Raw genomic sequence first — 26,122 nt, 5'->3', positions numbered from 1 at the left:
TTTCTAGTTGACCTCGATTGGTTTATTTTAGTTTTACACTTTGTCCCTCACATACAGTTATTTAAGAGTCCTGTACTGTTAGATTTCTACAAAAATATCAATTTTTCAAAAGCAGAAAAGAGGGAAAGATATATTTTAATATATAAAAGGAAAAAAGCTAAATCTGACATTTCATTATATTCTTAAAAACATTCCAGTCTATTTACAGATGTGTAAAAAACAAAGAAAATCTCCAGGTCTCTTGGTCTAGTGAGAACGTGCGCCTTGCAGGGGTTTCCTTTGTTCTCCCGATTCTAAAATCTTTTCATTACATGTCCTATGCTTGCATTATTGCCTCAAAAGACAGCATATATAATTTCTAAAAGGTTTGTTCCAACCAATGGGAGCTTGAGGGAAGAGCGGAATAAAAAAAAAAAGTCAGCATTTAAATTCATGGCAAAATATGTGGGCATGTGGGCATGAGACAGTGGAACAAGGAGAGCAAAAACTAAGAGCATTTCGAACATGCTTTGTTGCCTGGTAGAACCCATCGCAGATTCTTCTCAGAACTGCACCAACTAGCATTTTTTGCAGCCAAATTTGGGGTCTGATCTTAGTTAATTTCATAACCATGTTCAGGAACCCAAAATTTTTGCTGTCATCTTTACACAGTACATTTTTATTGCAGTATAATTCCTTACTGCCCAGTGCCAAACAGCAAATGCATCCAGGCATTTTCCATTACCTTGTTAATGGACAAAACATCCTCAAAAGTACAGCATTTCTTTTAGATAATATTCAAATGGTTTTCACGTTACAGCTTTCTCTGTCCCACAGAAGTGTGCAAAGCACACGTACTTTTAAAAAGTATTCAGGTATGATGAGCACACAATTCTGTAATTCAGATGAAGACATTTAGAACCATAAAATGATGAGGTGCAGAAAGGTAGGTCAGTGATTAGGAATTTGAAAGGAATCACAGCACAGTTCTGGTTGCTGTTTCACACCTAGGAAGAATGAAATCTACTGGCAAAACAAACTGCCACAGGTAACAAAACAAGCAACTTCAGCCTATTAGAAATGCTCAGAACCAGATTCCCAGGTAAATAAATTTAAGTCTGATGTAGTGCTACTAAACTAATTCAGTTACTCCACATTTCCACTGGTTTAAATTAAGGATAAAATTCATTAATAATAAACAACGTACATCTAAATACTTACTCATATTGTAAATTCCCTTTTCTAAGGCATTCAGTGACAACTGTAAGACCCTGCATGGCTCTCCTACTGACCTCTACTCTCTTTTCCAAATCATGAATACAGGACTTGTCCTAGGCGCAGATCCAGAAGCTGCAGCTTGCTGAACAGAGCGAACGGTTGCACTGTGTCCAAACACTGCTCCCTAACTGTGGGAGATCACCACCAACACCTGCACAACCGCCGTGCTGGAAAGATGAAATTCCTGCATTACTGCATCACCAAAGATGGGGAATTTCGGAGCGGGGGGGAAATCCCAGCTGCTGTTGCTGGAACAGTGAGACGGGATTAAATTCCTAAACATAAAGCAAAATGCACTATCCAATTCTGTATAATTTTCATGGCAACATTTTTCATCTTTTTGGAGCAGTTAAGAAGCCCCTCAAGCGCACCATAACTCATGTTTACAAACTTGATAGGAAAAGATTGTGTATACACTCATTAACAAATCATCTCTCCTAGGCTGAAAATTTAATTTGTCAAGAAAACTATGAAAACAAAAACTGTGTACAAAAATATAAATATCTTTACAGCCTGCAGGCCCTTCACATCCAACAGCTGAACAGTGAAGAGTATCTACAGGTTTATTGAGTAAGCAGTGGCAGAGAAGAATAAAAAATACATCTTGTGATTCAATACTGCCCTATTTCCCTGGTAATGAGCATTTTTGTTGACTTTTTTGCTATACACAGCTTGTGCAAATGCAGTGAGAAGCCTCTGAGTACCTTTCCTGAATTTATAAAGAAATCGAAGGTTTGGAAAGATATACACATATTTTCATATATACATTCACATATACACCTCGCTCATTTATACTAGGCTACAACAGTCCTGAAAGCTTTCTGTATTTTTATGAAGCAACACTTCCTATTAACATTCCTAGCCACCAAATACATCTTAAAGAATGACAGGAGAAAACAAGAACTGGGAAAACACTCAAGCTACTTCAGCAATGTATTTTAAGACATAGCTATAGGGTGCCCAAATTTCTTTCTACTCTCTGTAATTTTTCTCTCCAGACGCCCTAAGCATCAAAGGAGGGAGTGTCTTTGTATAGGGGCAGGAGGCAAAAGTGAGGGTTTTTGTTTAGTAGTTTTATTAAAATTAACATACTGTCCTACTCCTAATTACACTGGGAAATGTAATTTTCTTCCCCATGTAGTGAGAACTACAGATGTTTATTAAAATAATCTGTGCATAAGCTCCTAAAAAGAGTCTCTGCGAGAGAACTATCTAGCACCAAAAACTTTTCACGTCAGCCCTCTGCGCAGTCTCAGATTTCCCTTCCGCTGCTCTAGGTAACAAGTTTGAGAGTAACCGCAATCTCATTTCTGCACATTCAGCCTATTCCGCAAACACTAAAACCAGAAAATGTGAACAATCCCATTTCTGCATAGATAATTTGCCTGGTACAAAAACAAGTAATGCCGAATTTTTTCCCCAACGAGACAGCTGCCTCCCTACTGGGGGGGGGTGGGAAACCAAATCTCTTTCAATAGCCTAGATTTCTCAGTCCTTTGACAAACTCTTTCTGCGAAGGACCCCATTTTGGAAGGATACCATGTGCCCAGCAATGGTTATTGATCATCTTCCTCGTTTTGTGAAGGGGAAGGAGAACACCCAGAATACAACAGTGAGGTAAAAATATGTCAACATGCTTAAAGTTTCATAGCACTTATTTCTCAATTTGGGGCCTGCCCTCAGACAAACAGAGTGCTGATGCCATACAGAAAACAAGTGTTGCAGACGAGGGAGGTTGCTGAACCCCGACACTGGTTTACGCTGCTCCAGATCTCCGTTCCTGTCTCTGTTAAAAAATATATGCATTTATTTGCCTGCTGAATTTGAAGGCAAGGTCCCAGTAGTATTCAACTTCATAACCACAGGTGCTAAAGTGGGCATCACTTTGTTATCCTGTCCTTCCTGAACAGTTGCAGGTAATGAAGTTTTTACCCCACTGGGCGCCAGTTTTGCAATGACCGGTGCCAATAAGGGCATCACTTTATTACTACTCTGCCCTTCTGAGTCTGCTGGCAGACTTGCCACTTTTAAGCCAAGAGGTGCCAGCTTGGGCATGGGCCTCCACAAAGTGTCAGCATTACTAGCTTCTGGATTCGTTTTCATCTGCAAAACCGGTGGAGTCACACTAGTGGTCTCTGACAAGGTTGTTACGGTTTTGCCGTTCCCACCACTGGTTACAGACAAATTGGGAAGTGGATCCTTCATTTCAGCACCTATTACTATCTTTAAAACATCTGCTTCAGATGAAGGCTCCCCAGAGTTCTTGTCGCCATCAGTAAGGTCATCATCTTCCAGGTGCAGCAGGAGAGGGCTTATAGAGCCACCACCCTCTGGAACTTCAGAAAGGTCCTTAAAACTGCCTCCCAAATGGCCAAACTGGAAGGAGGACCCACCCGCAGCAGTGAGATCACTGGCTGTTCCCCGACGAGCTTCTGCCCCTTCACGAGAGAAATCCGAGTTGAGAGTGCTGGGCAGCTCTGACATGGCTGAAGCATCATCGTTCAGCTGCTGGTTGAGGAAGGCGATCTCATTGAGCAGCGACGTGAGGGTTTCATCGGTGTCATCACTGTCCTCAATGCTGCTCAGTAACTCGCTCGCGTCCAGTTCTGCTTCCTCCATTGCGGATGCTACTTTCCTCAACTCCATTTCTATCCTGGAATCTTTGATCTGCAGCTTGCGGAATGGCAGTTCTTTAGATTTTAATCTTTCCCCTCCAGGATCACTGACTGTCCTCCTAGCTTGGCTGCCTACAAACTCACCAATGCAGAGCTTTTTGCTAAAGGACTCTGGAGGTTCCTTTGTACACGCCACGTTCCGGAGCTGTGGAAAGCCATCTTTATTTTCAAAGAAAACTTTTGCAGGACCTGTGGTATTTCTTCCATCTCTGCCACTGTCTCCAGGACATGGTTTGCCTTTTTCTTCTGGAAGGATGCTCTCACTCTTCCTACTTTCAAGGGGTGCTACAACCAAGGACTTCTCAGAAGCCTGAGTACCTGCAGCTGCTGTCACATTAGAGCTTTTGTTTCTGTTCGGGTTTAGACTCACACTTCCCTCAGCAGCCAGCGATGTTACATTAACAATCTTTGGCATCATGAATGAATCTTCACTTTCTGCAAAACCAAACAAAGCAGCATCCATGAGGATCCATACTAACTGCAAGATAATTCCTAATTAAACATAATTTGCTCACTTTCAGGTCATCCTCAACTAAGCTGCTATTCACAATTTAAACTGCTTACACAGTTTTGGTCAAGTGGAGCCTTAAAAGACTAATAGCTTAACTTTCAACTTGTAGAACAAGAGCAAGCTCCACATCTACAATCCCAGAACCACTTGCCCAGTGCCTTCCTTCAGCAGGCTGGCACAAATGCGAGTAACTGTAACGCTTACAACTGTGATGGTGATGCACGAGGAAAACAGAATGACAATTTTCTCCCTTACTGTTCTTTCAGGGTTTACTTTTATGCTCGCATTTCACAATCCTGGTTTTGTGCACAATACTACAGAGGTATTCCAGGGAATATGCGATTACTTTTTTGCCTCCAAGCAGCTTCCTATTTATAGCCCTCAGATTTTTCCCAGCCCCAAATCTGAAGTGAACTTTCCTTTTAGACCAAATGACTACGATGAAGCAGAAAGCGAGCGGCTTGCTTTTAACATAACAGATGGCCAGCAGCACACTCTTGGCAGGAACCACCCCACAGCCTAGACCCAATGTACAGCACTCGGTCTTGAAAAAGCATCTCTCCAACGGGCAGCAGAGCTGGCAGAAAGGGCTTGTGCCAGAGTAAGAGCCTGGATGTAAGAGGCAAATATTTTCAACAGCCCCACCACAGCTTTGCACTGTGGTTTCCCCAGTAGGATGCATTACACCACAGACACATTCCAGTCCCCACTTACTCTGATTTTGCTGAGGGCAAGGAGGCTCAGTGAGGTGAAGGAAAGTTAAAAAACTCTCATCTATAATACCCTAGAGCCCCCTCTACACTGTTCAAAACATTTAATAGTGATTTTCTTTGAATACCCAGACAATAATACTTCTCATTACTTCCTAGTAAGAAAACAATTTACCTTCATTTTTGCAAGGATAATGTTCCCTGCATGCAAGCAAGAAGATCCATAAAAACCAAAGAGCCTACCTGGACGGGGCTCTGTAGCTGATACTACTGTCGATGGCAGCAGGTTTCCAGCAACAGCTGACAGCGTAATGGGAATGGTAGAGTTAGTCAGGATTCCTTTTACTTGGACAGGAACCGTTGATCCTGGCAGCTGAATCATCACAGAAGCAATACCTTATCCAAGAAAAGGGGAAGGTAGAAACAAGTCTTTCAGATACTCAGTTAAGCCTGGAAAATAGGAGTATTGCACTTCTAGGCAAGACTTTACACTGTAATACCATCTGAAAGTGGTAAAAAATAGAAATATAGATTGGTTAGGTGATTAACAAATCTTCCCTATGTTTCCCTAATTTGGTAACAGTAAAAATTTAACAGTTTGTACTTAGCTGTTGATAAACTGAAATAATTATATCAAATCTCCCTTACCACAGTCAGGTTATACCTCAGTTGGTTAAGTTGTAAAAAAAACCCCAAAATTAAAGCAAAAATTAAATAACACATTACTTTGTAAACTCCTATGCACATCCATGAACAGCATTATACTGGATTTCATTACTGTGTTCTCACACGATCATACCTGGCTGTGCTGTCATGGTGGTACTGACAGCTCGAGGCTTTAACTCAGCTTGCAAGAGTGTGGAAGGAACAGCTGCTACCTGCCCTGGTACCAGCGGGCTCTTCAGTGTCAGCACCTGCCCCTGCGGAGTCATCACTAGGCTCGCAGCAGTTAGCGTGAGAGGGGATGAGGTGTCCTCTGTAAAAAAAGAAATATGTAAATCACTAATTTATTCTGGCACAGCACCCTTGATGGCAAGTGATATCCTGCGGAAGGAACTCCAGCTAGAAGGTTTACAAGCCCTAGATGAGAAAGCTGCTACAGAAGCTACGCAGGCTCCAGGAACCTCACCTACACAGCCAGAGCTGGTCTGCACTAGCTCTTTGTGCAGTGTAACAGCCCTAACTCTCCAGAGCGGCATCTTCATCAAGTATCAGAGCAGTCTTGCTGAAATTACAAAGAGGACTTGTTCAGTCCAAAGAAAGAAAGAAAGCAAATTCTTTCACCACATCCAAATTCTGATGCCAACCTTCCCCAGGACTGGACAAAAATGAGGCTTGGGAAACTAGAATGATAGTTTGTTTATAAAAGCCCGAGACCACTTTGAGTAAGGTCTATTTATTACTCCCAAAATAAGAAACATCACCAGATCCTTAGAGCATTAGAGTGGTACTACCATGAAAGTTTGGATTTCTGCCATTCTTTTGTTCCTTCCTACATTTATGGTACGAAAGTCTCCATCAACGCCGAATACTTCTCCACAAACACCGAATACTTGTCCACAAGTTCTCAGCTCCAAAAAAATTCTCAAGTGTCTCACAATTCTGTCATTTAATTTAAGAGCAAGTCTTCCACCACCTTGATAGCTAGCTTGCTTGGGGAGGGATGTTTTAAAGACTGAATCTATTCTAGCAGCTCCAGTATTCTAGGGGTTGAGCTTCGGGTTTTGAGTCAGCAGAAAGCACCTCTGACTCTCAGAAATTCCCACGGGATTGCAGTGAAACTTCATGAGACCAAAGGACAACTTAATAGGAATTTACATCCCATCATTCTGAAACTCAGAAGTCATGTTGATCTCAAGACCTCAGTAGTGCTGGTCTCATCCTTCCTGAAAACAAGCTGTTCCCACACCTATCGGATGGACACTTCCTGGTCCTGTACTCAATTCTGCTTCAAGAACGAAGTTCCCTGCACAAGCTGATGAGCCTTTTGCCCTCCTATGGGGTGCTGCTTCTATGTCCCTCTTCCTTTTATGCGAAACTTGCGTCTATTTTAGCCCACCTGTGGCACGGACTCCTTTTCTGGCGAGTATCAGTGGCTTGCCTCTCCTATTTGTCATAGCCACCTGGGCCAGCTCTTTGGAGGGAGCAGAAGATCCTTCTTGTTGTGTGCTAGCAGTCGAGGTTGCAACAGGTTCCTCTGGCTCAGCTTGTTTCTTCTTTTTTTGTGCTTCTCCTGCTTTTTGTTTGGCATAAATATATTCTAGTTTCTTCAGGACAACTTCTTCTGTCTTCCCTACAGAAAAATTACCAGAGAGACAACCTACCTTTAAACTCTCTTTCCAAAACTAAAGAGCTGAAGACAGAGCTAAAAATCTATTGACACCATTCAACTACTATAAAACAGATAACCACCACCCCTAATAAGTCAACGGCATACCTAATAACAGAGGAAAGTCATTACCTATTTATTCCAAGATTTTTTTTTCCTTCAGAAACATCCATACATTTTAGAATTTATCTGCAACTTTGATGACCAGAAATCAGCTTGGACAAGCACTAGCTCTTGCTGAACAAGTACCATTTGGAAAATATCCACAGCTGTGTATAAAAACTCACATCTCTCCTAATTATAAATGTATGACTAGCAGACAAAACGTTACATTTACCTGGTATTAAGTTTCTTGGACTAATGGACCCTGTTACTCAAACAACATTTAGAGGTAAACTCACGTACAGTTAACCATTGACATGAACATTCTAACCTCGAACAAACACAAAGGTTTCATACATAATTTGTTTTCTGCAGATGCACACAATTTAATATGATCAAAGTTGAAATAACTACATTGGCTTGTTTCCTGCTTAGTATTTATGTTATTATATCATGGTCTATCTTCAATTAAGTCTATATTTAACTAACTCTCCTGAGAGAGGATCTTTTCCTCATCAGTTTTGAGGTACTTCAGTAGGAATGTGAAAGATCGGAAAACTACTTTGTGAAGTTATTTGCTTTCATTCCCTGCCCAAAAGACCCATCATACCTTTCTGGATTAAGATGAGGGTTCACTAAAACACTTTTTTTTTTTTTCTAAACCAAGTACCTCAAATAGACATGAACTGATTCACACAAATACACAAGATTTAAGTATCTCTCATTTCTAATTTACAGGTAGTCTCCTGTTTTTATTCCCAGACAGTAAGAAGATTACAAGAATAATTTAACATTTTGCTTGCTCATACACATTTTGGCACTGGCTGAACACGTGTCATAGCTTTCCTACACCTCCAAATGAGACAGAAGGACACAATAATTACAACACGGTTTTGTCCTGAAACGCCCAGATGAGTAGCAGCTCAGAATATACTGCAATTCTGTTCCATGGACAGCGCTGCCGCCTTCTAGACACTACAAGCACTAGCCCTCAGAAAAGCAGCACGAAGATCATTATTTGCAAAGCTGACCAAAGGAGTCAGAGGTTTTGGTACTGATCAAAGACAGCTGTGTATACCTGTGAAGCACTGAGCAGAAACACTGTTTCAGGAAGTGACCAATGACAGAATGAAGTGACTTTTTTTCCACCCACTAATGCACAGGAACACACCCTGTGGCTTGCAGCAGAGATCATTCTACATTTCCTTGAGGCATAAAGGAAAACAAAAGCAGTTCTTAACAGCATGAGGAGTGTATCGCTGAGTCAGAGCTTAGCAGGTCTTTGTTTGGCGTCAAGAGTCTGAATTTTAGGTGAACTAGTGATCCACAGAGGATGACTCCACTCACTCCCACTCTTAAAAGCCTTTTCTTTCATTATTCCAGCTACTCTGTACCCAAAAACCAGTCTCACCTGAAAGCGTGGATACTTTCCGAATCAAAACACCTTGCTTGCGTGTCAGTAAGTTCTTCTGTCCAATAAGTTTATCTGCCTGATCAGTCAATCCTTGGATTTCTTCATAGGCCTAGAGGAGTGTCAGGGAACCGATTTATAAACCAACAATACACAAAATAATGAAGTATTTTTCCTTCCCAGAAACTTTTAGACATTTTCATCATCTTGAGAAATTAGAACTCAGAGGAAACATATGAAGTACCATCTAATGCCAGCCTTCCCTACATGCAAGCTGAAAAGTGATAAACATCTTGTTCGTCCTTTCTCCAAAGTTCAGCTATTTTAAAGAAAAAGATAAAACCAACTTTTATCCCACAATTTCAAGGTACGTCAGACAACCGTAATTATGTATCTTCAACTTATGTTTTGTTTCCTGTCATTTATGTCTTTACAATTAAGTCTTTAATGTCAGTATAATATTTAATGAAGTGCTACCTTCTCCTGCATTAAATAAAGTCTTCAATGTATTATTTCAAAATTGCCTGATGAACACAGTAAAATGCTAAGGAATTAAGACATAACCTTCCGTGGTTAAATTCACGAAGAATACAACAAGGAGAGGGCTAATCTGGAAACATGCATCTGTGTCATCAAGATAAAGCTTTTAGAAATACAGATTCCTTCAGATATTGTTTTATTCTAGAGAGTCCTATAAAGGTGACAGAAGTTCTCTATTCACAGTATCACTGAGACTCACCCAAAGAGTTCATACTAGCTTAATTACTCTGTCCAGATTAAATGATTCTCCTCACTTAAGCTTCAAAATACTTACCTGCTTGAGAATGTAGGATTTGGAGACCTTGGGAAGGTTGTGTAAGCGCAGGGTTTTCTTCAGCTTTTCAAAGAGACCTCTCAATTCATTACGTCGCCGGCGTTCATTTGCTGTGTGTGTCTCGCGGTAATGAGCAAAGGCTTCTGCCTCACTCTTCAGCCTTCTGCCCCGGAATTGACGCTTCCGCTGGAGAAGTAACCGTATTGACCAGTTTAAATAAAAAAGGTAATGTAACTGCAAACAATGTTCAAAGGCATGCCCGATTTACAAGGTTATTCTACAGACACCTGAATATTTCATGTCATGCTATTCTGTTATTATGTCTTCATGAAAGTTCAGTGTCAGAAGCACACGCAATAAGCATGAAATGCTGACCAACAAAAAATGACCAACATAATCACATCAACCCTAAAGGAAAAGATCATGAGCAGTCCCTTCTATTCATAAGCTTCTGTATTTTGCAATACAAGACTACTTAGGTAAACCACAGGATTCCAACAAAATCACGCATGTTTGAGCCAATTTTTTTTGTTGTTTGCTTGTCAAAAAAGTTTACTAATAAATGAAACAATCACATCAAATATAGGACGCTTGAATTTTTCCCCAGAGTTAAACTAGTTTGATTTCTATTTTGTTTCATGGGTACATATGGGCTGGGCCAAGAGACATTTAGGTAAGAATGGGAAAGACGGCATTGGAACTTATCACCCCAGACATCTACCATGAAACAGAAAGTTTCAAAGACAGGCTCTGATTTTGAATTTGCTTAAGTTTCCAAAAAGGCTGACAGACAATAAGCATAATTACTAATCTCTACAGATTTGAAGGTTTGTTATTTCATCACTACTCCTACAGGTTTTGTACAATTACGCTATTTATTTCATGATGAAGCAATACTTAAGAAGTAGCATTAACGCGTTTTTTTACATCATTTTAGGTCTGCTCCAAACCCCAGCAAATCAGTGGAAAGACTCCTTAGGTCCAGTGATACTATTTCTGAGCGTGCTGGCCTTTGGAGGAATCTGAAAGACTGTCTCCTGAAACCTGGCTCTTGACATCCATTTTGCCCTCAGAGGCAGACTGAGCACGGTAAGGCTGCAACTGCATCTGCGCTTGTGTTGGGCATTAGGTTCCTTTCAGGGAAGGGCCTCATGCCGTAACTTCAAGGGCAGAGAGAAGAATACATGGAGAAGGCGATGCAGGCAGAGCACCCTGGAACCCCTCTCCATCTCAGGCAAAAGCACACATACCAGTCTGCTCTCATGTACAAGACATACACCAGGCTCACACCCTGCCTCAGAGCCCCACCCCGCCCACCCCCACAGGCAGCTCTAGATCTGACATCAAGTACATCACAGATAGTTATCATGGACAGTTAGTGAAACTGGCTTCAAAGCCACCCTAAAATACAGCATAAGCTTCAGAAGGATTGCAGTAAGTTTTGGGTTGAAAGGATTCTGTGTTATCTTTAACTTGCCTAAATATGTATTATTTAAACTATTGTTTTCAGAAATCCTTCGCCCAGTGCTATGCCTATATAATCCTACACAGTCTTCCTCAATGCATGAAAATGTTTCTCAGTTATTCATTATTTTATGTTGTTGTAAAAATTACTTATGCCGAGAACACAAAACCTAAGCAAATGTGCTAATAAGAGGCAGATATTCCTCCCATACATAAAGTCGAATCCGAAACCCACTGATGCCTGTAGCAGTCCTTTAATGAGATTTGGACTGAGTGCCGTTCCCCGCCATATACACAGCTGGTTTCTTGCATTTAATCACAAATATATGAAAGGTAGATAAATCGCATTAAGAGTTGCACTTGAGATGAAAGTTTATCTTTAAAATGGAGGTGTGATACCAAAAGGAAAGAGGAGAGCAAACATATACCTTCGTAGATTTTTCTGATAATTTTTCATCCGAAGAATTACGAGCATGGTATCTGGAAGAAAGGTAAAAAGTTTTTCCCAACACTACTCATCTCATGCACTCTATCCTCATTAACGACATTCCAACAGCCTAAAACTGCTCATTTTTATCCGTGAAATTAACTCTTCCTTGTAAAACTACATGAAAGCAGGATACTGTTGAGCTTTCTCAAGAAATTCACAACTCTATCTCCAATGCCATCATCTTGGAAAAATTTGAGCTGTTCTGAAAGCTGTAAAATTAACCCATAGTGCAAAAGCAACTATTTCACTATATGCCAAAGAGAATAAATTCAGCCTGAGACTGTTAGCTGCAGAAAGTATTTTTTTTAAATTGCATTTTGGTTCTTTTTTTAAAAAGTACAGATTCAATACAGATGGCAGAGCAATCCCTCCCCCACCAAGAACAACGAACCAAAATCCTCACATTTATTACTATCCTGATATATAATAACAGCTTCCTTGTATCTCAGGAGCTTCAAGAAAAAAAGAACAATACACATTTGAAAGAATTATTTTTACAAAACATTACACCTATTTTTCTCTCTCACTGAAAGATCTTCACAATTTACAGCAAAGTCACCATCTAAGGATAAAAGTTGAGCTGTATCTCTGAAGGAAAAAAAATAAATAAATTTGGAACTATCTGGAAAGTATACAATATCACCAAACAGATTTTTCAAAGTTTCTGCAAAAAAATTCTTTAAACAAAAAGAACTAAGGATGCAAGGTCCCCATTCTTTCGTTTGGTGCAACTGAGAAATAGCTATGACCATCTTCACATACCTCAAGTAAGCTATGTTTTTACTTTGCATTTTGTCATTATAAATGCAAGGGCAGCAACAAAAACAAGCAAACAAAAATAACAGAACAATTTTAAAAAAAAAAAAAAAAGGCCAAGCTATCCAACCATGGCAGACTATATGTAAATAAGAAAATACTTTCTTCACTGGGGCAATGGTCCCAAAGCCAAAGCTCTCATTTACAGCATCAGGGATTAAGCCAATGACTGCTCCTGCCTAAAAATAACAAGTCCACCAGCAAGAATAAACAAAGCTTGCAAAATTGTATTTAAAACATACTCAGTTTGCCGAAAGGGAGGCAATTCACTCATAATAATTTTACAATATACTTATCCCCATAAACAAATTAATTAGAGGGGAGAGGAAAAAAAAGGCTAAGGCACCTCAAAATCTACTTAGCTCTGACAGCCCCGTCCTCGCAGACACTGGGAAGCACCAGTGCTCAGGAAGACCTGACACAAGCCTTGCTTTATCTTACCATCACATTAAACCTGTTGTTTAATGGTTTCATTCAACGCCAGCTCATCAGTAAAACACAAATCTGTAGTGCTCTCCAAGGATGCTTACTTCTGTTTGGAAGGTTGGATATTAGCAGCTGTGGCCTTCAGACGGGCAATGTTAATCTTCTCTGAAAGCTCCTCCACGGTCTCAATGTCCACCTGCTCGTCATCCTCACTGTATGCACACGCATCCTGGAACAGTTTTTGTTTTGTTTTTTAAAATGAGTATCTACTTAGCAATAGAGCTCAGGCCAAAACAGTTTCACTTCAGTCTCAAAAGAGATTACATTACAACATTAAGAACCATTAAAGAATCAACATCTCCAGCTACACTGGCCAATAAACAGTGCTAAGCAGGTGGTTATTTTAACTGTCACCTCTAGGAATTCCTCCCACTAGCAACTCAGCAAAAATGAATTTTGGTAAGGGCAAAGCCCATCTCTGTCATTTACATGTTTACTATGGGTGAAATAAAAAACTTTCACAGGGCAGAGCTTTCCTGCCTCCATTTTCAAATAAGATTAAACTGCCTTTACAACCTACTACTATAGACTCTTGCTAATTAACATTTTTTGGACATGAGTTGAGATAGTTATCACCTTGGTAATGGTCTCTCATACCTAAGATAGCAACAGTCAGAACATCATACAACCAGGCTTCTTTGCATCATACAGTACACTGCTTACATGATGAAGAGTATGATTTTGGCTCTTCCAAAACGCTGCCCAATAATTATTTTAAATATTTATGATATTTTGAAGAGTACTTTTTATCCATGATTGCCTGACCAACAAAACTTGCTACCATCTGTGAAGACAGAGATAGAGAACAACTGCAGTGCTGTAGCAACTACAACAGTTAAATATCAATTTTGTGGCCATTTGTAATATGAGGTGATTTTCCACCCCACCCCCGCCCCCAACAAAACAAGCCTTATTCAACCAATTTTTTGTATTACAGTTTTTATTGAAGTGTTTTATATTATAATCTTTGGTTTGCTTACAAAATGAAGTACTCTTTCTTCTCCTTAAGTAAGAAAATGTAATTATACTTCCACTCTGTACTGTTTCACCCAGTTCCCTGAACTAATCCAATCTTGCCTTCCCTTCCTATTCTTCTCTTCTGTCTTTCCTTTGTCTTTTTCTTTTCCACGAGCTGCAATCTCCTTCTTCTCTGAACTGAATACTTACCTGAAATTGATGCAAACAGTTAATCACAAAAAACGCTAAGTGCAGAACAGGGGAAAAAAAAAGCAACGTGCAATACTGGATCAGCAAGTGGCCTCCAATAAATGCTTTTCATGGTACTGATTGTTTAAAGTTATCTGCAACTCACACTGCTGTTTTAAGAAACTCTGATTAGAAAGGAGAAAATGTGGCACTTAGCTGACCACAGATTAGACTATATACAGCACTGTAACCAAAACAAACAAGAGCAGCCTAAATTACCACACAAGCATAACTAAAAAGTGGTTAAGGATACACATTTCTAATCATCAGTCATGAAGTTTACACCTGTGAAATTTGCGACTATGTTAGTTTAAAGGGACTCAATTTATAACCAGACAGTAAATCTTAGCTGATAATTTCCTTTTTGACAGAGAAACAAGATCTCTAATAACCTAATGTTTGATACAGTATTTGGCTTCTTCATACTGACTACACACAACGTTTTCTAAATGAAAAAAGGAGGAAAAACACAACTCTGAAACCCACAACTCCCAGCATGGCTATGTAAAATTCGAAGAACATAAAAATTGCTACCTTAGTTACTGACACCACAGAGTAACCACCACTGTGAATCATGCTGTCACATAAAATTATCAGTATTTTTTAAACTTTGGGTAATACATCATCTCCCATGGCTGTGTGATCAAGGCTAGAGAAAACTGAAAACAGAAACAGTATTAAAAACTCAACAAGTTCGCCCTCCTTTACTGAAGGCTACACTGGGGATATAACCTTTGTAAAGCACAGCAATGCATACTTTGTAGCAACGTAGCCTTTCCTAAAGTACAGAGTGAGCGTATGCATGCGCATATATATATATATGGAAAAGGGCATATATATAGGTATAAAAAAAAGTGTGTGAATATTGTACATATATTTTAGTGTCTACATACACACAGACACGTATGCAATACTGTCTGTAGAATCTTCCAGTCTCTTAAGAATGAAACCATGCAGCATCCTCCCCCTCCGTAAAACCACTCTCAAATCTTCCCAAGTCTTCCATCGCCTTCTGTTCACATCATGAGGGGACCTACAAAGTGTTGGTAGTATAGATTCTGTCTAGAAAGAGGTACAAACTTCTAAACTACTCAGTGGCAGAGAAACTTGCACCTCTTCATGTACTATGAAGTATTGAGATATTACTGCGGAAACTAACAAAAGTGATGCTCAGGTTATCAGCTATAGCTGCTAGATCTGAATAGAAATTCTACAAGTTGCTACGCACACTCTCATGTTACCTACTATCTCTATGCTTGTGAAAAGACATGTCTTTTGAAAGAGAAAAGCAAGGAGAGTGACCTTAGATGAGAAATTACTAGCCTTAGAGAACAATCTCTTTCTTTTTAACCCACTGTCCTAGTTTCAGCTGGAATAAAGTTTATATTTTCCTCCTAGTAGCCGGTATAGTGCTGTGTTTTTGATTTTGGATGAGAATAATGTTGATAACCAATGTTTTAGTTGTTGCTGAGCAGTGTTTATACTAAGGCGAGGACTCTTTAGTTTCTCTGCCCTGCCAGCAGAGGTTAGGAGGGGACACAGCCAGGACAGCTGACCCAAACAAGCCAAAGGGGTATTCCATGCCATATGACATCATGCCCAGTATATAAACTGGGGGAGTTTTCTGGGGGTCACCACGGCTCAGGGATTGGCTGGGTGTTGGTCAGCAGGTGGTGAGCAACTGTATTGTGCATCACTTGTTTCGTATATTCTATTATTATTTTCCCTTCCTTTTCTGTCCTATTAACTGTCTTTATCTCAACCCACAAGTTTCACTTTTTTTCTCCCTGATTCTGTCCCACATCCCACTGGGGGCCAGCGGGGAGTGAGCGAGCAGCTGTGTGATGCTGAATTGCCAGCTGGGGTTAAACCACGACCCATGTGCTGACTTTAATGACACCCTTCTTCTCTGCCCAGGGCAGCAGCTCTGATCTCTGGTGAGTTCTGTATTTGGAAAGAGATAAACAAGTTATTTTGCTACTACTAACTTCAGGGGTTTCTTGCAGCTTTCCTTGAGAGCAGCTATGAATCTGTGTTATGCCATGACAGTTCTTGTTACGCATATAAAGAGCAGCATGGAGGTAAAACAAATTCCCATCTGACTTTGGAAGTATGGTACTGGCACTGGCAGGAACTTACAGAAGTATTGTTTCTCTCTGTGTATGAAAGCCCATAAAATCCTTATTTGTTCCATCTTGTAAAATATTCTCCCACAAAGCAAGACTCATTAGCACTGGGACCAAGTACAGCACAGAGAAAATGAACTGTCTTTAACAAGGAAGCAGCGCATCACTTTGAACTTGACAGGCTGGTCAGGAGCTCTATGTTACCACTGCTCCCCAGGACAGCAAGAGAATGAAAGTCAGGAGACACCAAGTCCCTGGGACCTTGCTGAGGTCCCACCAAATACTGCTTGGAGTCTAGATGCAGAACACATATGCAAGGGCTACCGAAACTGTGACCAAGCGAAGACTACATTGCGTTTCAGCGTAAGTATTTCAACAACTTCCAGATGCTGTCTGTGAACAGTAAACAGCTTTGGTTTTGCTCTATATGCTTACAGAAACTTAAGAAATCGAAGTTCTACTGTATAAAATCTCACTTGAAGAATATCACTTATGCAAACAGACAGCAATTTTTCAACAGTTCTTTCTTCCTCCTCACACGTGCTTTACCTGTTACAGACTTTGTCAAGATCGTTTTAATGAACAGGAGCAACTTTCTGGATGTATTTTTTTTTTATCATTATGGTCTCAAGACAGCAGATGCAGCCATGGTGCCTTCAAGTCAATTCTGTAGCTTTCCCACTGAAAAGCAGACACTGACCTATTTGCGCAAGGTCACAGAAAGGCACGAAAATCAAAAACACAACCGAAGATTTCCAAATTCTCTAGAAGTCCCTAATTGCTATGCTGGGGTTCAGAGAGTGAACTAGAGGATGTACTAGAGGACTCAAGAGTGCTGAAATTCCAAGAATTCCTCAGCTGAGCAGAAGAACACAAGCTTGAATCTGAAATTCAAGTCTATTAAGTGGTAAGAGAGGAGGGAAGGGAAAACAAAAGTTGGAAGGTATCAAAATTGCACCATCTCTCCAGACACAGACCTTCTGTTGAGCTACAACAGGTGATGTAAACATGTAGCGTAACTGCTTCCACGGGCTTTTTTTAACCCTCCCTAGGGCCTGACGAAAAGCATTATAAAGCCAGAGGAAAAAAAAAAAAAACTGGCTGAACAAAAGTTATTCAAACAAAGATACTATTTAAATTACAGAACTACTGAAGAGATACATGCCATTCTGTTAAAAGTATTACATGCGCAAGAGGTACAGCGCTACATAATTTCAACAGGTCACCTTTTATGACAACATAGTTGTATTTCATTATACACAGAGCACTTCTCACTCTTGTCTGCTCTCCTGGGTCATCCATAAAGCCCCCCTGATGCTGGAAGCATCTGGTATTTTCTCTAGCTTTTCCATTTTATACAGTATCATCGCCGTGATTCTACATGCAAGAGATGCATACTGTTTTTCTTCAGCGGGCAGGGCTACTCTGAACTACATCCGGGCATCACCACACTGCAGGGAAGGGGGACATGCGGGCTAGTTCAAAAGATGCTACAATCCAGAGAGTGAGAGGAAAAAAACACCAGGAAATTAACTTACTGAGAAACACTATCATGGTAAAGCTTTTGAGTGCTGACAAGTTACACCGGGCTAATCAAAGGGTTGATAGAAATTATCCAGCTAGAGCTGGGTATTATCTACATGCTATTATACTAGAAAAATGGTATTCAAAACCTGAGACATGGCATCTTTTTCATGAAAGGTGGGGGAAAAAAATAGAAGTAAAAAACTCTCTACTGCCCACCAAGAACACATCTTCAAATTTACAGATCCTGAATGTGGACATATGTAAAGCACAAAACATTACTTTTTTCATTCTTACATCTAACAACAAAGGGAAAAATGCTTCAGGATGGTAAATCTTTCCTCTCTACCTCTGACTTCCTAACAACAGGAAAAAAAATATCACAGTTGTGAAGATCATCAGAATTAAGTCCACCAGAACTCTGCCATAAGAACACCTATTCCCATGTAAGTACTGCCAACCCGTCACAGGCTGAAATTTCTGGATCTGCCTTCTATACTACGATGTCTGCAGACTTCACACACAGTCTGTACCAAAAGCTCAGAATATGCAAGAGATTGCTAATACTTAAATCATCCACAAAATATGACTTGCACTTTTTACTAACCTTACAATGTCATAGTAATTAATAACAGTTTCATGTCATTTTAATGTTCAGCTCCGAAAAAGAACGATTGAAAAACATGTTGTGACAACATTTAAAATAACTTGCCGGACACATAAGCTATGTTTAGACTAGTGAGTTAAATGGGACCATGGGATTCTATCTGTAGCAATAAAATACTAGAACAACCCCTGACATAGCTTTGGCTTAACACCCAGCAAGTACTCATGTGAACAATTCACAGACACAGTCTGTGACTTAGTCCAGGCCAAGCAGTCACTCCCCACAGGAACTCTGTGTGCAATCATCATGCCTTGGAGATCAAGAATTTAACATCATGTCCCAGACCATCGCACTTGAATTTGTTCAGCCAACAGGTCCTGATATTAATGTTTGCTTATATATTCCTGTAAGGTTTTTTTCATATCACCAAACCCACGATGATCAACCCTCCTAAGCTTCCGTTGAGGCAACTCAGGGTAGGAAATGCAAAAAAGGCAAAGATACCATCTCAGGAAGCTTCTGTCTTTTTGTTGAGTAGAGGAGGACTCTACAAGAGTCTTGTAACTCAAGTACACAAAATTAGCACAAGGTAGGACGGCAATCTGAAGAGCATCGATATGCAAAATTAAGAGCAATGAAGTCATTACTGCAATGAGAACCAGTGTGGGGAAACGTACTAAAAAACAAAGAGTAATAGCTACTACAGGGAAGAAGCAATCATCCTGAGTCTCACTGGAGTTTTCTGGGGTTTTTCATGGCTATTTTCCAAGCAATGAAAACCAGTCCATATTCCAAACTAGTAGTGAAAGAGCTGTCATGAGTATTTCCACTAAAAAAAAGTACGAGTGGATATGTGCGTACACTTTGCTTCTATGTTTCCACTAGCTTAATGAAACATAAATATCCTCTAGCAGCCTGTTTACATGATCTGACTTCATCCAGTCTGACAAGCAATACCAGTGCAGCCTGTCCTATAAGCACTATGCTGATAAAAGAGTACACCCCAGTGAAAAATAACAGAGACTTACATATTTAGATTTAAAACTGAATTGTCCATTAGACACTGACATGCTAATTTAACTTGCAGGCAGCACAGATTAACAAACCAAAAACTCACCCAAATTCCAGACAGGTTTTTACAGTCCTCTGAGATCTCATTCCTCAGCTTTACTGCTCTAGAAGCAAAGCTAGCTTACTCATGTTTGTGTGAGCTTCTGGTGAAGACATACCCTTACATGGCTTACCAAACCCTATTAGTCAAAACCTGCATAGTAACTTTCTTACAAAATAAACATTTCTTATAATGTCTAATAATTTTTTTGTTTCATCATCCTTTTGCAGGACAAAAGAAAATACATCTTTAAAACATCAACCCTGATAATGGGATACTCTGTGACCTAGACATTATATTTACTACCTGTTGGCTTACCAACAGATTCCTAAGACTACCTTGTCTGGCAAGTTTATCCGGCATCAGTCATGAATTAACCGTGGTTCTCAAAACTTCATGGTAACTCTGCTGAAGTTCCTGTATCCTTCAGTAGTTATCGAACTGTCACCATCCGACTCGAGACAGGACAGCAAAAGCTCAGTTCTTGGCTTGAAAGAGCTTCCAAAAATCACATCTGCTTTCAGTTTCCTCACCTTCCTGCAGCTGAGATGCTATCATCTTGCCTAAGAATAGTGAGCTGGAATATGAATCGATCAGTCAGTTTTTCTGGAGGTTAGATTCTCTAAAAGCCAGAGTTACTGACTTAATTGAGTTACTCTGGATATAGTTAGAAGAAAAAGTCGTCTAATTTGGTTTTCAACTGCAAGATGACTACATTAACACAAAAGTGCTTGAAGAACTATATACTTTCAAATTCCTGAAGACACTAACATAATCTCCTATTTTTAATGTTTGTTCTTCAATTCTTCTCCAGTTTAACCTTTCTCTTTTCATTTTATCTCATCCCAAGAAAAGGCTACCTTATTTCTTATGTCCGTTTGACTGACAAAACCACAACTTCATAAATTTTAACTAAAACCACACTGTTTCTTAAGTCACATACTGATATATAAAAAGTACATCAAGGAGTTATACGTGAGATTGTTTTCTTTTATTTTTTGGGTGAAATTTGATGGAAATTCTACGAACGTTAAAATTTAAACATATCTTAACTACACTAACCACAATGTTTTACCTTTATGCTGTGACTTCTGGAGCAATTTGTTTTCTATTGAATATGGAATGACAGCTTTCACACAATACTTAAACGTATTACTAAATTTCAAGAGGAATTTAAGGAAAGATTCAAACATTCCTTCCAGACGTAAATGTTAACTAAGGGTTACAAAAATTAAGTAGGAGACAGCTTAAAATAACAGAAATACGAGATTGGCTACTACATTTTAGGATTAAGTCATATTACAAAGAACCAAGTTGCTTAAGTAAATACTGAAGGAAGACAACATGCAGTGGTTCTAACACAGTTTGCTCACATAACTCCTGTTATCTGAAAAGTGGACAATTTCTAAAAGGCCACTACAATGATACCTATAAAAAAGCATGCAGCTAAGAAGATATAAAAGACATTTCCACGGGGAACCCTGATCTAGACTTTCTATAGAAACTGAAGTTCAGAATACAAACATCATACTGCGTCTTTCAAATCCATGGGTTGTGACATGTTATTTGATCAATTTATTAAAAAAAAAAAAAAAAAAAAAATCGCTTCATAAATAGTTAAACGCTTACCACTTTTTCAATATCTACTTCCTCTTCACTTGGGAAGTCAGAAGCACAATCTAGCATCTCATCAGCGGAATCATCAGTTTTTTCATCCTCTTCATCCTCATCCTCATCATCGTCCTCTTCTTCCTCTTCTGTATCATCAGCAGTTATATCAACAGTGGGCATGTAACCTGTTTTGTGATGCCCGGGTTCCTGTGCCCTCTGTTCTGGTGTCGGGAAGTCACTTTCCTCAGATGTATCAGCTCTGTTATCCGCCTCACTTTTATTTTCTAAAGTGGGTACAATGCTAGATATTTTGCTCCAAGAACTGTTGACATGTGTTACAATATCATGACCAGTTTTAATTTCTTCCTGAGAATCAAAAGCATCTTGTTCTTTGTTGTTACTGCCTTCCTGCCTAGCTACGTTTTCTTTGCTTTCCTCGTTATTGACTGTATGCTCTTCTCCTGAACCATTATCCTGCTCTTTCGCAGAACTGATTTCAGACTTACTTCCTTCTTCCTCTCTTTCTGATTTCACAGAACCCTCGTACTCCCTCCTTTCCATATCTGGCTGCTCGGCATCACCCTGGTGGTGGTGTTCATTCTGAGATAGTTCAGTCCCTCTCTTTTCCTTCTCGTTCTCCAGCTGTCTATCTTGCTCTTGTTGATGCTGTGGCTGCCCAGAACTTGCCTTGTTGTCCTCCTTCATCTGTGTCTGTGCATCTCCTTCGTGCTCTTTTACTGGTTTCTCTTCCTTCTCGTGGTTCTTCAACTGTGCAGTCTCCCGATTCTCGAGACTCTGTGGATATGCATTATCCAGAGGAGCAATCAGAGACTGATCTGATGACCCACAAACAGTTTCAGAGTTAGCTGAAACAGCCTCCACTACAGCTTCAGAACCAAGAGAATCCTCTTTTTCCTCAGAAGTCCCTTTTTCTTCCTCATCATTTGGCTTCTCACTGATATATGAATGATCAGATGATATCACATCTGTGGAAACATCATGCTGAGAAGAAGAGCTATCATCACAAGAACTCTCTAGCACCTTTGAGTCCTTCTCCACCATCTCTAATGTAGTAGAATTTCTATCAGGTGCAATCATGCCAGATGCTGATGCTTCAACGTTATTTGACTGGTTAACCAACAATTCGTTTTCTTCTTGTTTCCTATCTGATACTGTAACCTCAGACTCTGTAATTTCAGTGTCATCTGAGCATGAAGCCTTCCCATTCTCCTTCTGCTGAGCAGCACCCAAGTCCTCTTTCTTGCATATTTTCCTGTAATCCTTCTTCATCTGAAGAGATGCAAAATGGTGAAGAATGGAGTTTGGCACCGTCTTCTGCCCTGGGAGCTGCAGTAGAGCAAAACTACCGGACTGTAAAGGTATGAGATTAGCAGTGGTAGCTGGCAGACCACCGGAGCTGCAGGTTATTTTAGACTCGGAGGCCGTTTGATTTGTCACACTGCTAGCTGCAGGAGGAGAGATCCTCAAAGTCAGAGTGCCTGCCTGCGACACAAAACTCGCTACTGAAGGAAGAATAGAAGATGCTTGAGTGGTTAGGGTAGATGTAGGGGATAACTTGGGTACTGCAGTTTGTACAGCTGAATTTGTGGCAGGAGAAGTGGAAGACACAGAAGAAGTGGGAGACACGGGTGACTCGGGAGGCTTAGAAGGTGCAGGCAAGCGGATTCCTACAATAGATCCTGTGAAGAAAACGAAACATCAACTAATACTTCCTCAAAGCACTTTTCAGTTTTAGTATTTCATGCTGTACTAGAAGTAGCCAGCATTCTCAAGGATCACAGTGTATTCATGTATCTGACCACAAGTTCTCAGTGAAAGAGGTGGTGCTGCACAAAGACATACAAACTGTTGAATTTTTATATGGAACACCCCAATAAAATACATGAGGTGGCTACTCTAAAACTAACCGGTTTAATGGTAAGTTCTAGCATAAAGCTTTTTAATCAAAACCAGCACTGCATTTAGAGCCATCTGCATTTTACTTTCCCATTTATTGGAAAACAGGAAAATTGGGATTTTGGAAAAAAAAAAAAATTATTTAAAAATCCTCTTCCCCCTCAGAAAAAGACTTCCACAGAAAAAAAAACATGACAGAATTACTCAATTATACCACAATCTTTTTCATGTTAACAATTCTGCGGTGTTTCAGAACTCCATGAAACATGGAGGAAAAACACCACTACTATCAACTAGTTTCTCTTGGACAGCAAAAGCCGCAAAGCAGAAAGGAATTCAAAGAACTTTTTGACTGAATCTTTACTACATCCCATGCTCAAATCATAACTAAGGCATGAGATTATTTTCCCTCCTCCCCACATTTTGTCATCTACTGTGCTTGCTCTTGCCTCTCTCTTTTCAACACCACTCTGCCTCCCTCTCCTCAAGATGCTTCTTTATAAAGGGAGAAGAAAAAAATCCTACTGGAAAGTCAAACATGCATTTAAAATTATTTAGTTTATAAACATGGGTGGGTTTTTTTTAAAAATGTACAATGGTATGGTCAACAAAGATCCTTCCTATTTCCCATCAGATACCTGTCATTTCTAACTCTTCTAACCCTGTCTTCAACTATGCACTAGAGAAGGAACAGCTGAAAAAACTTATTTTTCTTCTCACATTCTAAGGAGGAAAAAACCCAGCAATTTCACACTGTAGTGTAACATTTGATCTGAGTATCTGCTGTAAGAGCACTAACAAATCTGCAAACCAAACAAAACCAAAGCAGCACATCCAATGAGACACAGATAACAGCTCATTCTTTCTAAGAGAATCTCCAACAAGAATTATTTTTGAATCGTCACATCAACAGAATTTCTTTTAAGTTATGACAATACAATGGACACGGCTCCACTGCCACACACACTGAGGCCCTTTTACTTGCTGCACAGAACTCCCACATTGTGGAGACTTAGCTATTAACTGCACTTTCTGTATTTTAAACATGTGGTATTTAAGTTTTATTACATCTGAATAACCATACTATGTTCTTCAACTACTCACAAAGAACCAAATTAGACTGTTCAATTACTTCCAGCACAGGAAAGGAGCATCACAGAGACATTTATTACATTGTTAATTTCTGGGTAACACATTGGTCAGTAAGTCAAGAAACACAGGACTTTGTACCTGGATTGCGGAACATCACTGGCTGCACACTGGGCTGCGCACCTGCAGCTCGAACCTGGTGCAGAGGGACAAGCTGAATGATCTGCCCATTAGGATGTCTGAAGAGGTTCACAGCACCAGGGCTCCTGAGGGGCTGAAGAACCATCCTCTGCCTCTGAGCAAGCTGCGTGTTGTTCAGCGGTCGCAAAGCAGGAGATGTCTGATGCACTGGAATCAGCAGCAATCGAGGTCCTATACGTTTCTCTGTTCCAGGAGACATCTTCTGGGGAGTCTTACTTATAGCTTGTGGAGTAGCATCTTCTGAAACATTTAAAAAGTTACATAAAATCAGCTTAAGAGAACAGCCTACAAATCAGGCTTTCCTTATCCATAATGAAAACAAGCACAAATATTTTGGAAACAACTGGATCTCTTAAAACTTGTTCGAAAGCCTCTCTTTTTATTTATGGAACACACATAGAACCAACCAGGCCAGAACAGTGTTTTTCATGCAGTTCATCGACATTTCTCAACCATGATTCAGAAGACTTCCATGTTAACGACAAGAGAGTCATTCCATACCTACTTCTTGGACTCTATGCCAACCATGAAATTCTAGCAGTCATAATTGTGCTATACTTTTCTATGGGCCAAGAAATTATTTGAGACTTCCAGCTCATTTCACAGCAGTCACTGACCAGATAGCTACATTTTTTTCCTCCTCTACTGGCTCAGGCTGGAATAAAACAACCATTTTAAGAGATTACATTTCTTATCCTATTTGGGAAAGAAGGGTGAGGCAAGTGAATCTATATTTAAATTGGGTTCTACAGTTGCAGACTGTGTTCCAGCTACGAAGGAGGCAGAACAAAAAAGGATGTGTTTGCAGTAACAGCCCAAAGCACCTAAGCCTTACCTCTTTGTTGATTCAGTGAAGGACTGGAATTAACTCCTGACAGTATAATCGGAACAGAGCCAGCAGTTGGTGTGGTCACCACAGATGTAGCTGCTGCAGCTGTTGTTAGTACAACTGTAGAAGTGGATGTTGTGACAACAGGACAAGTAACAGTTGGTGTTGTTACTACAGTTTTAGGGAGTGACGTGGTTGCTACTGGTGCAACAATCCCTGTTGCTTGTGTTATGGTCACAGTGGCAGTAGGAGTGGTGGATGAGGGAGCAGTACAGGTGTTGATTCCAGGTGTTGCAGGAGCAGCTGTGACTGTAACTGCAGGAGGAGAGCAGGCAGGTTCATCAGCTCTTGTCTGGCCAGGAGCGGTCACAGCAGACGCTGCCACACTGGTAACTTCCACAGTAACTGGAGAAGTGGTGGTGGCTGTAGTGACCCCAGGAGAGACTGTGCATTGAGCTGGAGATGGCCCTGAAGGAACCACGGGAGCAACAACCATTATTGGCGTAGGCTTGATACTGAACTTCTGCGGGCTTGACAGAGGCTGCCGCGTGCTCACTCCAGGAATCTTCTGCTGTAGAGCTCCGGCTTTGTTCATCACAAACTGTGTGAACACACCACCAGGTGAGGGGCGGACAGCTGCAAATAAAAACTTGCAGGTCAAAATTTTAATAGATTTCCTCTTTGCCTTTCATGAGGTGCTACAACTGTAATTTCAGCATGAAGTTGAGCCTCCATTTTCTTTGTACCTTGTAATTAAAGTGAAACCTTTACGGCAGTCCTGAATACGCCTTACATATTAGCAATCTGTCTGCTTTATTCCACTTCTATAGCTTTTT

General features: G+C 40.2%; 1 protein-coding gene across 15 annotated transcripts in view; it reads right to left on the bottom strand.

Moving 5' to 3' along the window:
• The window catches only part of MGA (MAX dimerization protein MGA), a 63,768-nt gene continuing 37,646 nt past the window's right edge, over window positions 1-26,122 (bottom strand). For 8 of the 15 annotated variants that reach the window (XM_074867826.1, XM_074867824.1, XM_074867828.1 and 5 more), the window contains 11 exons: window positions 25,293-25,922; window positions 24,398-24,697; window positions 21,263-22,950; window positions 13,110-13,234; window positions 11,702-11,753; window positions 9,810-9,995; window positions 8,996-9,107; window positions 7,213-7,446; window positions 5,953-6,129; window positions 5,397-5,549; window positions 1-4,367 (listed from right to left, as the gene is read on the bottom strand). In XM_074867826.1, the coding sequence (XP_074723927.1) occupies window positions 3,064-4,367; window positions 5,397-5,549; window positions 5,953-6,129; window positions 7,213-7,446; window positions 8,996-9,107; window positions 9,810-9,995; window positions 11,702-11,753; window positions 13,110-13,234; window positions 21,263-22,950; window positions 24,398-24,697; window positions 25,293-25,922 (4,961 nt within the window). In that variant the 3' untranslated portion in view covers window positions 1-3,063. Of the gene's footprint in view, window positions 4,368-5,396; window positions 5,550-5,952; window positions 6,130-7,212; window positions 7,447-8,995; window positions 9,108-9,809; window positions 9,996-11,701; window positions 11,754-13,109; window positions 13,235-13,980; window positions 17,888-19,977; window positions 20,217-21,262; window positions 22,951-24,397; window positions 24,698-25,292; window positions 25,923-26,122 lie in introns of those variants that run through there. The other 7 variants (XM_074867832.1, XM_074867831.1, XM_074867834.1 and 4 more) reach the window with 7 other exon arrangements.

This window comes from Strix uralensis, chromosome 4 (assembly GCF_047716275.1).
Source record: "Strix uralensis isolate ZFMK-TIS-50842 chromosome 4, bStrUra1, whole genome shotgun sequence".
Taxonomy (NCBI): Eukaryota; Metazoa; Chordata; class Aves; order Strigiformes; family Strigidae; genus Strix; species Strix uralensis.
This window is presented reverse-complemented; position numbering and strand designations above follow the sequence as displayed.